General features: G+C 38.0%; 1 protein-coding gene across 1 annotated transcript in view; it reads right to left on the bottom strand.

Moving 5' to 3' along the window:
• Nucleotides 1–388: 388 nt before the first annotated feature.
• Nucleotides 389–13,116, bottom strand: part of MTPN (myotrophin) — a 53,609-nt gene continuing 40,881 nt past the window's right edge. The window contains exon 4 of the mRNA XM_033098935.1: nt 389–3,625. Within this exon, the coding sequence (XP_032954826.1) occupies nt 3,539–3,625 (87 nt within the window). The 3' untranslated portion in view covers nt 389–3,538. The remainder of the gene's footprint in view (nt 3,626–13,116) is intronic.

The following is a 13,116-nucleotide window of genomic DNA, read 5'->3' as shown; positions in this document are numbered from 1 at the left end:
CCCTCCTAGGAACCAGCGGCAACTTAAATGAGCACGAGAGGGCCGAAGCTCTAAGCATGGCCTTATTTTCTTAAACACCTATATATTTAGGTCCTGATTATCCAGGAAGTGCTGGCTACACCTTGCTCCTAGCACATTTACAGCAAAACAATTTGGAGCAGGAGACTGTCACAAAAGGAATGCATCCCAATCAGGTGTAGTTTATTTCAATTCAGTCATTTCTATGGCTTATTTTCTTTCCACTTATATTTTCCCAGAAGTGGGACACAGGGAGAAAATATAGGTTAATGAAAAGTTTGAGTCAATCAAAGTACTGGTTCAGTTGTAGGAAGATTTGAAAAGGAAGGTGATAGTAACCAAGGGAGAAAATTGCTGCTAACACATTAGCTGTAGCACAATTCAAGTTTATTCCATTTATTCTTGCAACACAAAACTTAAACACAGTATTATTTAGCATTCTGATGTACATGAACTAGGATAATATGAGAAACCCAATTGTGTCAAAAGTATTACATTGTGGAAAAAAATGACCTCAAATATATCAAAATGCACAAAGCACTAGTCTTCCTCCATTACTGCTTAGAAAGATATGATTGTTTCTCCATTTACAAAATAGAATCAGGACAATTTAAATTTTTTAAGTTTTGCATGCAAAACACTGCAATTGCTTATGTAGGAGGGCACTCTCACCAGCTTCTTCTACAGTCGAGCATACAATATTGCATGGAAGAAAACAGCAGCTCGGTTGAAGTTTTAGGGGAAAAAAATCAAATAAGCACATACAGATTTAAAATCCATTATCTGGAAGAAAGAAATCAATGAATAAAGGGCCCGCTGGCTTGCAGCTTCCACACACTACCCCTGCCTACCTCTCTCTCCTTCATGCCCCACTGGGTTTAGAAGGTGAGCTACCGTAGAACTACTTGGGTATACTTAGGTGCTGTACTTGAACTACGAGTCTATAGTTACCAGTCTGAAACTGCAACGGGGAACTGGTTAGTATACAGATGCAAGCAGGCAAACCACCTGTTTTGACTTGCTATAGTGCATACGAAATGACTGAGTACAAAACTACAGAACATGCAGGGTTTCTGCTGAGATGTTAAATATTACTTCAGTGGAGAACAATACTTAACCTTTCACTAATGCATGTAGTACCAAAAAGCAGACATGATTTTAGCTTCCTTTACTTAAAATATGAACATTTAAAGTGTTGTGAATTTTTCTACCAAGTGGTTCAGAAATACATTATAAATAAACTAGTTAAAAAAAGAAGAAATTGTAAACCATCTTGGTCAGTCTATTCTATGTTTATATGTTATTTTCTCAAGCAACCTCTTCATAATTATGGGGTTTACAAAATGGCTGAGAAAGAAGAAAGGCGAAGGAGCCTCTGCTGCATGACAAGAAACATCAGGATCAACTACTGTACAAAACACATCACCTGGTTTCTGTGCCAGGTGACTGGAGAAAGCAGACCAGGTTTAGGAATGACAGGACAGCACACTCTCTGCAACAGCCAAGTACAACAAAACACTTAGAATGTAAAGGTAAAAATCCAAGCCTTTAAGATGGCATTGTGCTGACAAGTGGAAACAAAGATATCAAAACACCTTGTCATCACTACGTTGATAGTTAAAAGACAGCTAGAGTGCCCTCCATCTTCAGTGAGCATAGTTCTGAGTTTTACTCAGCGATGTAATAAAGTACTGATTACTGACTTTTCATCCAACTCTACAGGCTGCACTAAGGCAGCAGAATTAGCCAAATATATCAAAGTATTTAAACCATCATTTTGTTTTCTTGGATGCAGAAAAATTACAGGATTACTTGTAATTGAAAAAACCACAGGATAAAAAAAGGGTTCACGGGGACATGGACGGACACACACACACACACACACACACACACACACAAACAAACCAACCGACCAGCAACTGATGAGTAAGATTTGTTATTAGCCACGCTGACTGTTCTTGATACTAGTTTAACTCTGCTGTCGAATGCTACATTGCCTTAAAAAAAAATCATTAATTCGTTATCAGTCATAATCTGAATACAAGTCCCTAAACCCACCCTCCCCCCTTTTTAAAAATTTGAGGTACATTCAATTATTGCATGACGTGGCTAAGAAAAAAAGCTTAATATTTTTAGTAAGCTTATATGGATGGCAAGTCAAAAGAATCTTAAGTCTTTTTAAATGCAAGATAGCAAAATTTAAGGGTGCATGTTTTAATTAGTCATACTGCTCATGACATATGCATTTGAAAATGTGTTTAAATATTTTCTGCAGGTCATAAGAACACCATTTTAGGGCAGTGTATTTTAAGGACACAGAATTTGTTTTGAAGGTGTCACACTTTATGCAATACATGAGTTAGGAAAGAAACAAAAATATACTATGCAAGTGGGTTGGCATATGTTCAGCAGAAGTTGATCAACTCAGGGAAACCTGATAACAAGTGTATTTTTGAAGGGATGGGTTAAATTTGTCCAAGTAGCAAATCTCACCCCAGCGATTGCTTTGGTGCAGTAAGTAATCAGCATCCAAGCTGAATCTGAGAGAGGCATTCGAAACAATGTTCCTTGGTTCTCCAAACATAACCAAGGCCAATCCATTCAAATAGCAAATGAAGCAACTCCAGAGGTACTAAGACAACTGCCCTCTCTTTATATGATACTAACAGGCTTATGGCTATGATTCTATTTTTAAATCCCCTTTTACTACCAGCAGGAATTGGAAAGTGTTTCTATGTTATATAAATGTGTGAATCTAGAGGAGAAAGAAAAATATGCATACTGGAATGATTTCTCCTTTAGACTTTCAAAATTTAAGATTTTATAAATAAAACTAGTCAGTCTTACCTAAAGATGCATGAAATGCAGGTGAAGGGGAGAAGAAATCCGAGGTTCAGTCACCCAGCAATTTAGGAGTGTGCCCCCCCCACCCCCTCGCCTTAACTGAGCTTTCTTTCGCCTGAAGCTGGAAGTCACCGAGGGAAGGTTTGGTCACCAGCCACAGGCGGCGCTCTTACCTCCACCAGATCCCCACAGAGTGCGTCTTAAGGCAGAAGGCTATAGCTAATTGCTTATCTCGGCACCCTAAGTTCCATCGCAGCAGCCACTACTGCTTGCACAGGTAGGGCTGCCAAGTATGCAGAGTTGGCCTTTGGAGAATCAGACCCTCGACACAATCTATTAATCATGGGCTAGGGAGCTGAAAAGGTCAAATGGTACCGGTATGTTTTGTCCTTGCTCTCCCTTGGGTATAAACTGCGTATTTTATTGGAAATGGAACAGAGACTGACTTGATCAGGAATCCTAGTGAAACCTGACCATGGTGTGTTTCCCCCTCCTCCAAAACACTGGGGTTTGTTTGTTTGTTTTCTGGTAGTTTGATTTATGAATTTCTCTCTCCCCTCACCCCTCTTAGAGTATTTAGCTGAAGAAGCTGGCAGATAGAGAGTGACAGACAGACAGGCAGCAGTGTGAGGCCACAGGAGAGTCATTCTTCCGGAGCTGACAGCCCGTCCGTCCATCACTGAAGAAGAGCTTTGATTGCCTGGTTGTCAGTGGCTTCAAAGGCCGTCAGTCCATCGGGACCTTTCACAGTCTTGTCAGCACCCTGGAAAGGAGCGCAAAGGCCTTTATCATGAAACGAGCCCACAACTGAGAGGAGAGAACCAAAGACCAGATGACTCGGCATCGGCTCAAGTTTACATCAAGAATTAAAAATTCCTTAAACAGTTTTATTGTATTGAAGAACAAAACCCCGAATAGTTGGCAAGGTTATGAATTATGAAATTGCCAGATTATTTTTCAGGCACCAGAAACTGTAAACTACACACACAACCTGCCAATAACATAGACCATGGCATACTCGTACTATCATAAACGTACCCAATTAAGCTTTTAGAAATATCCCACTATAGGGTATAAAAGAGGAAAATCGCTTTTGCTAAAAAAGTAGTACGGTGACACAATTATTATTTTTTCTTCTTTTCAACCCTTCTTAGAGAGTGCATAAGTATTACACACATATTTGTAAAATCCAGAGCTTACAAAACTTTTAGACCAATTCCTAAAGAATATGTGTAATACAGGTCATTATACTTATAAACACTTGCAGTGAACGACTGGGACGTGGGCGACACTCTGGGGAAATCCTCTCCAGTCTCACCTGGAGCGCTGTTCTGGAAACTTTTACTTGCAACATGGTGTTTCAGGTTTCAGAATGTGGACATGTTTGTGTCCACCTACTGTTTTTGCCTGTCTTCTCTTACTAGAATAAAAGCCCCAAGGGAGTAGGAATCTCGTCTGCATTGTTGACCGGTGTCCCCAGGACCTAGAAAAGTGCCTACTGCATGGCGGTGACCTCACTCCCAAAGCAGGTCTGAACTCCGGGACAGCAATGTACCCCCAGCTGAGGGTTCTCTTTGCCAGCTCCAGCCCAACCAACATTTAGTCCCCAAATAGCCTCTAGGGACGCCTCCTCCCCTTGCTGAATCTGTCATTCTTCTTTTCCTAAGGCACACTAAATGGTCTAAACTTGGCACAGGTGGTCCTTCAGAGACCAACTCGAGCCAAACTCACCAGTCTCTCTTCCCATTCATCTTTCTATGCTCTAATCCTGTGGAATTTCTCATCATTCCTGAACATACCATGTGCCATGCCGGCTTCCGTATGGAATGCCTTACCCCCTTTTCTCTGGCAAATCCATCCAATCATTCAAGTATTTACTGAATGTGTGATGTGTAGACATTGTGTAAGGGGCTGGAAAACCAACCAAAACAAGCTAGTCTGCCAGTCGGGCTGGTGTGGGAGGCAGACAAATCAACTCATATGAATCAGGGGATGGGAACAGTAACAGTTATGCACAATGCTCAGAGGCCCGTACAGCAGCATGGGACGTGGTAGGAGGTGTAAGAAAAAGTCTTTCTGGATGAGGGAATGCTTGAACTGACTCTCGATGAGTAAGCTGATTAGGTAAACCAGTAAGGAAAAGACGACAGATTCTAGGAATCACAAAGTCCTCTTCAGTATGACTATAACTCTGTTTTCCTCATTTTCTAATTTAATTTAACTGCTTTATGGAATACATAGAACTAAGTTAAATGGGACAGAAATCTGTGAGAACTTCAACGTGGTAAATCCTCCAACATAGGTTAAGCGACAATAATTGGGATTGATGCATTCAAATAAATTATTTATCATTTCGAAACAGCTTTTATGACTAGCATTGTAAACTATAATTATACATTAACACAAAGTTAAATATTATAGTGAAAATCTGTTGCTTTTTTTTTTTTTTAGCTGCCAGAGTTTATTACTACCCTTCTTTTGATAACAGCATCCTAATTTCATTTTGGGGACTCATTTGTCCCCATTGTGGAGTCCTGAGACTATAACTCAAGGTATAACATACTTTCCTTGCCAAGTGCCAAAGATTTATTCGATTCAAGCAGAATGCTCACTTCTGGATTTTGAATTTTGATTGGAGAGATGAGAGGAGGGAACAGGAAGCTAGAGCTCATTTACTTATTTCTGCGGCACCACCCAGAGGAGACAGTTGGGAAGTTTCTGCTGTCTAGTCCTACGCCTGCCACAGCTGTGGCCTCCTCTCAGCCTCGTCCTCCAGCTTTCCTGTTGGTTCCATGACTGATCCAATATCTTCAAAATTCTTTCTACTTGTTAGAATGAATTTCTACTATCTGCAACCCCAAAAATCTAGCTTACAAAATATTTTTTAAATTTATACGATCTTTTCTCTAATTATAAATCAAAGTCGTCATAGAACTCAGAATACAGAGAAAAAACACAAAACTCCTAATTCTATAAGCCAGATGCAGCTATTAACACTTCAGTGTTTGTCTACTCTTTTGTTCTAAATATGTATATATATATGCATTTTAAAAATAACTAATAAGAAAACTACAGTGACCATACATCAGACAAAACTTTAGGACAAAGAACTATTACAATAAACAAAGAGGGACGTTTCATAATAAGAGGTGTAATCAAATTTCAAAAACAAAACTAAGAAAACAATTCCATTTATAATAGCATCAAAAGAATATTTAAAAATAAATTTTAACAAAGTCAAACCAGTTCTTCTAAAAAAAGACGAAACAATTTTGTCAATGTGGATAAGAATATTAAGTGAAAATGATTTTTTGGTACTTGATGCAGTTATGGGAGAACTATATCTGGCGTCATAGGGATAAGGAAACCATATTTAATCATTTGTTATTGTTGCTTTTCATAGCTCTTAACCAATGTCAAAGAGCTTACCTGCTGTTTTCCTCTAGGATTTTTATCGTTTCAGGTGTTAGGTTCAAGTCTTTAAGCCATTTTAAGTTGATTTTTGTGTATAGTGTTAAGGTAGTGGTCTGGTTTTAGTCTTTTTTGAAGAGACTGTCCTTTCTCCATTGTATATTCTTGGCTGCTTTGTCCTAAATTAACTGACTATATATGTGCAGGTTTATTTCTGGGCTCTCTATTCTGTTCTATTGCTCTATGTGTCTGGTTTTTCATGTCAATACCATACTGTTTTGATTCCTATAGCTTTGTAATCTAGTTTGAAATTAAGAAGTGTGATGCCTCCAGCTTTGTTGTTGTTTCTCAAGATTGCTTTGGCTAATTGAGGTCTTTTATGATTTGATGCCAATTTTGGGACTGTTCATTTCTGTGAAAAAAGCCAATGGAATTTTGATAGGAATTGCACTGAACCTTGCTTTGGGCAATACAACATTTTAAACAGTATTCTTCCAATCCACAAGTATGGAATATCTTTCCATTGACTTGTGTCTTCAGTATCTTTCACCAATGGCTTATAGTTTCCAGAGTACAGGACTCATCCCTTTGGTTCAATTTATTCCTAGGTATTTTATTTTTTTTTTTGATTCAAGTGTAAATGGGATTATTTTTAAAGTTTCTCTTTCTGGTAGTTTGTTAATAGTGTAAAGAAACAACTGATTTCTGCATATGGACTTTGTATCCTGCAACTTTACAGAATTCATTATTTCTCTCATAAAGTGGTCTAGTGCTGTGTGTCAGGGTTGGTAGGGTGGCTCTGTCCTGTAAGGTTCTTTAAGGATCTGCTATGTTACTGCTGTCATCCATCCGGCTGAAGCTAGCTCATCACATCTGCTTCCAGTCTGCTGGGTGTGGGAAAAAAGTCCACAGCAAGTGGCCTCACATTTTAGGTGATGAGCTGGAAGTGGCACGTGTCATTTGTGCATATCCCGTCAGCCCAAACTTAGACACACAGCCATACCCACTACAAGGACCACCAAGGCTGCTGTGTGCCGAACTACAACATGGGGTTCTCTTCCTAAAAGGAAGAGTGAAAAATGGACATGGAAGACAATTTGCAGCCTAACCTATACTGTCCTGAAAATACTTTGGAATAAGTCACTAATGTCAACTCAATGCCAAGTTCAATCAGTATTTATGGTATTTGAACAGTGATGACCGTCTTATTCCTAACTCATTATAGCCTTAACTCTAATGACAGACAGTATTATCTCCAAATTCTGTCTGTCTAGCCTGCCTCTTTCCTCCTGCACAGCTCTCTCCACTGCCACTTGTACTGAGGTTATCTGACATTACCTTGACAAAAGGCTTTTGTGGTGAAGATGCTGATTTATAAAAATTGTCAGTATACCAAGCAGCTTTGTTTCAATGCAAAATTTATAAATTCAATTAAATTAGTAGTTGGATATATGCACACACACACACACACACACACACACACAGACGCAGAAAATGTCTTGGTGGATGTTTCTACATCTGGTGCTAGACACTCTTTTACAGTTAGAATAGCACCATCACCTTGGAAATAAACATTCTGCAATCATGGTTTGAAATAGTCAATTCACTTTTGGAAAGAAAGCAGGTTAGAATCAAACACAAATGAATGCCTGAATGAGTGTACTTCCTTTTATCTGGTATTAAATGTCTCTTAAAAACTCTTAAGATGTAAAGCAACAAAGAAATTCTTTGTCCTCTCCCTTTAAGCACCCAATGAACTCTTCTTCAATGGTTACATTCTCTGTGACAGCCTTCTGGAATCTCCCAGGCAGATGGCTCCCCCTTCTCCTGTGTGCTCCTGGTATGTTGCTGGTCATACTTTAAGGGAGACACTAGCCTGGCTCACCCAATGTCCAGTGCACCCATCTCTACTTTCCTCTACTACCCAGGTGGAAAATCAGAAATTGAATCCCCAGATTCCCTTAAAGCTACAGATGGCCATCTTCCGGAGAGGGCTTTCCTTTTCCAATACAGCCCAGGAGGAGAGAGTCCTTAGCTCTTTTCCTTTCTTCCTGCCTGCCCCAAACACAGACACAATGCCTGGAAGTTCAGCAGTCATCTTGTGACCATAAGGATTGGGGAAATGGGGGAGAACTGTAGCCAGTTGCTCAGCCTTGTAAGCCACTTTCCTGTTTAAATCACTGTAGGAGCTTTTGTAACAGCTGAACTCTATTTCTCTTATCACACTTCACCAGTCTGTAATGATCTCTTAACAGACCTGTCCCCTAAAATTAGGCTGAGCTCCCTGAGGGCGGGGGCTTTGTTATATTCATCTCTGTACCTTTAAGACCTACCGTGTTTCCCGAAAATAAGACTGGGTCTTATTTTAATTTTTGCTCCAGAAGATGCATTAGGGCTTATGTTCAGTGGAAGTCATCCTAAAAAACCATGCTAGGGCTTATTTTCGGGGAAACACTGTAGGATAATGCCCAGTATACAGCAGACACTGAACAAATATTTGTAAAATAGATGAAAAAAAATTTCATATCTGGTCACAGTGCAAATGAACATTTAGATGTACCACCGTATTAGAAAGAATACTGCAAAATATTTAGAAATCAATTCATATGCATTTTAGAAGTTCTGAGAAATTGTTCACAAGAAAACGCCATTAATTCATGATCTGCGGCATTTGTTTATAGTTCCATAATAGTATAAAATGTTCAGAACCCGAGAAGTTTCAACTGTTTATATACTCAAATATCACCACTACCATAGAAGTGATATAAATCAATTTTGGAGTCTGCTAAGAACAGTGAAATTTAAAATTATTCAAATACCTACAGTTACACATACTGTATAATTTTATTTACCAGTGCAGGATTTCACAGTATATTTAATTTCATACTTAATTTACATATTGATACAGGAGCCATAGTAAAGAATTTCTGGATACTTATAGCATCTAATAATACAATACTCAACACAGTGAATGTTCTATGTTCCTTACATTTTTGTAGCAGTTTTGAATTTTTAACGTAATACTGCAGATACACCATCTCATTTTATCATTACAGCAGCCCTGTGAAGTAGGTTATTTCTATTTTACAGAGATTCTTAAGCTCAGAGAAGTTAAGAAATTTGCCCAAAGTCAGTCAGCAAATAGAAACTAGAGACTTGACTCCAAATCTTGTGTTCTATGCTATCCTTAGTTAAAAATTACCTGTGGTTTTTTCCTCTAAAATGTTAAGATGAGACCCAGATTCTGGAATTTATTACCTTTAGGTCTTCTCAACTTTTTGGTGCCTCTTAGAAAATGAAGAACCTTGTCATCTGTTGGGTATTTTTCAAGCTAAAGAACATTTTCACAGACCTCCAATTCATAAGTCAATTCAGCAAATATCTATCGTGTTTCTATTAAGTGCCAGACATAGTTTTGGTAAATAAAGTGTTCGGAACACAGCCATGTTTACCACTGCTTTTGTGCAACCTCAGAGATGAGCAGTTGTAACAGAGACCATATGGCCTGTGAAGCCTACATATTCTTCGGTCCTTCTCAAAAAATGTTTGTCAACTCCTATTCAAGTGCAGTAAGGAGAATGAGACTGGTTCTCTGCATATTTTCACAATCTAGAGGGGACAAAGGAAAGAATCCCACATACACAAATATGTGTAATTCACTGTGGTTAAGTACTAAAAACAGGGACAGACCATTATCTTCTTTCATTCTCAGAATAATCCTGAGATGGCAATACTGTTAATCCCTCTGAGTTCAGATGTCAAATGACTGACTGGCTATCAAGTTGTAGGCCTTAAATCTCGCTTTTCTAACTTTCATGCCACGCTCCCCTTTCTGCCCCTTTGCCTCTGCAAAATGCTAACTGAACACTGGGGAATGACATCTATGAGCAACATTTGCTGAGAACTTTTACTTACCTGGTGGCTCAGTGTTGCTGTTTTAATGTCTTTCATTGAAAAATTTTTCTAAACCTCAATTAACTTTTAAAAGGCAGGAAACCACTCTAACTTATTCACATTAATAGAAACTAACAAATGAAGACCCCCACACAAGAGCAATGAGACAGTCTGCATTTCTTTTTATTTTATTTCTTATTTGGATATAGTGACTATAGTTCATTTTTAATTGAGTATATGTAATGGTCTTGGATTTGTTCGTGTGTTACTTCTTGTGAAAAAACGATTTAAATATCTCTACTGCAGTCATATAATAGAAAGATCATTGCAACGTTTCAGAGAAAACCTCATCATGGAAATAAGGGGGTGAGATAAAGTATAAATGAACCTTCAAATTAATTCTCTCCAAAGACATGCAGATATTGAGCTATTATAATGAGGTAGTACGTCATAAGTTTTAGATGAAAACGTCTATTAATACATTTGAAACAGTTATTTTCATAAAACTTATTTTCCAGAGAACCCTCATTCTTGGAGCAAGTCTTCCGTTTTCTGAGAAATATATCAAAGTTACCTGCTTCCGTCCTAACTGGTCTTAGTATTTATTGAGCATTTATGATGAGATCAGTACTGCAGCAAATGACTTGTATACATTATCTCATTTCACTACATTGACAGGCTGTAGTTACACAGGTTCTGGAACCAAAGTGATTGAATTTAATTCCAACTTTCCTTCTTAGTAGCTGTATGGTAATAGGCAAGTTTCCTAACCACTCCATGCATCGGTTTACCCAATGGAAAAATGGGAAATACAAACATACCCACTTCAGAGGATTACTGGGATGAGTAAATGAGTCAATAAATGCAAAGCACTTAAAACAGGGCTTGTGCACAAAAAATGTTTTTAACTGTGAGCTATTTCATCCTCTTATCAACTCCATGTGGTAAGCACTGGCCTCACAGGCAGAAGAGACAGTTAAGGCTTACATGTTATAGAACTTGCTCAAAGCCAAAAAGCTATTAAGCAGAAATGAGAACAAAATTGGGGGTTGGGGGTGGGGGCACAGCACATGGTATACATTGCTAACAAAAACTACCTAATGAAGCACTCCAGATCTAAATTCCCAACACAATGGGCATATTTGTGTGTGAGATTTGTGATACGTATCAAAACATTGTAACAGTTGGTTTCTTCAGTTGTGTAGGTAGTAAATTTTGTAGCTACATCAATTCTGGCATTTGATCATGATATACAATCTTTTTAGTGTATTGCTGAATTCAGTGTGCTAAAATTCTGTTGAGGATTTTTGCATCTATGTTCATCAGGGATACTGTCCTATGATTTTTTTTTTTTTTTTGTAGTGTCTCTGTTTTGTTTTGGTGTCAGGGTAATGCTGGTCTTGTCAAATGAGTTTGGGGGCCTTTCCTCTTCTTCAATTTTTGGAAGGGTTTGAGAAAGATAGGTGTTGATTCTTGTTTGGTAAAATTGACCTATGGAGCCATTTGGTCCCCAATTTCTGTTTACTGGGAGTTTTCTGATAACTGATTTGATTTCGTTAGCAGTTGTTGGTCTGTTCAGAATTTGCTTTTTCCTTATTCAGTCTTGGAAGATTTATGTTTCTAGGAATTTATCAATTCTTCCAGGTTGTCCATTTTGTTGGCATGTAATGGTTCATAGTATTTCCTCATAAGCCTCTGTGGTGTTGGTTTTCATTTCTTCTCTTTCATTTGTGATTTTATTTGGGTTCTCTTGTTTTCTTGATGAGTCTGGCTAAAGATTTATCAATTTTATTCTTTTCAAAGAACCAGCTCTTGGTTTCATTAATCGTTTGTACTGTTTTTTAAAAACTATTTTATTTCTCCTCTGATCTTTATTTCCTTCTACTCACTTTGGGTTTTTTTTGTTCTTCTTTTTCGAGTTCCTTTCGGCATAAGGTTAGATTGTTTAAGATTTTTTTTAGTTTTTTGAGGTAAGCCTGTGTTGCTCTTAGAACTGCTCTGGCTGTGTCCCACAGACATTGGGTCATTGTGTTTTCACCTGCATTTGTCTCAAGGAATCTTGATTTCTTCCTTGATCTCACTGTTAACCCATTCACTGTTTAGTATCATGTTAGAGTGTTTCAGTTTTCTTTTTGTAATTGTTTCACAGCATTATGATCAGAGAAGATGCCTGGTATGATTTCAATCTTCTTATATTTGAGACATGTTTTGTGACCTAACACGTGGTCTATGATGGAAAATGTTCCACATGTACTTGAAAAGAATGTATATTCTAATGCTTTTTGGGTGAAATGTCCTGAAAATATCAAGTCCATCTGGTCGAATGTGTCACTTAAGGCCACTGTTTCCTTGTTGATTTTCTGTCTGGATGATCTATCCATTGATGTCACTGGGATGTTACAAGTCCCCTACTATTATTATTTTACTGTCAATCCTCCCTTTATGTCTGTCAATATTTGCTTTATATATTTAGGTGCTCCTATGTTGGGTGTATGTTTATGAGAGATATATCCTCTAGTTGGATTGATCCCTTATCATGAAATGTCCTTGTCTCTTGTTACAGCCCTTACTTTAAAGGCTATTTTGTCTGGTATAAGTATTGCTACTCCAGTTTTTGTTGTTGTTTCCATTTGCATGAAGTATCTTTTTCTATCCCGTTACTTTCAGTCTGTGTTTGTTGGTTTGCTGTAGGCAGCAAATGTATGGGTCTTGTTTTTTAATCCATTTATCCACCCTATGTCTTTTGGAGCATTTAGTCCATTTACATTCAAAGTAATTATTGACAGGTATGTAGTTATTGCCATTAATTGTTTTCTGATTACTTTTGTAGTTCTGTTTCTTATTCTCTACTCTTACATGTTGATGACTTTCTATAGTGTTGCATTTGGATTGCTTTCTCTTCATTTCTTATATAACTTGTAAATTTTTGGTTTGTGGGTACCATGTGCT

This window comes from Rhinolophus ferrumequinum, chromosome 26 (genome assembly GCF_004115265.2).
Source record: "Rhinolophus ferrumequinum isolate MPI-CBG mRhiFer1 chromosome 26, mRhiFer1_v1.p, whole genome shotgun sequence".
Classification (NCBI taxonomy): domain Eukaryota; kingdom Metazoa; phylum Chordata; class Mammalia; order Chiroptera; family Rhinolophidae; genus Rhinolophus; species Rhinolophus ferrumequinum.
Note: the sequence above shows the minus strand (reverse complement) of the source record. Positions and strands in the feature narration are given on the sequence as shown.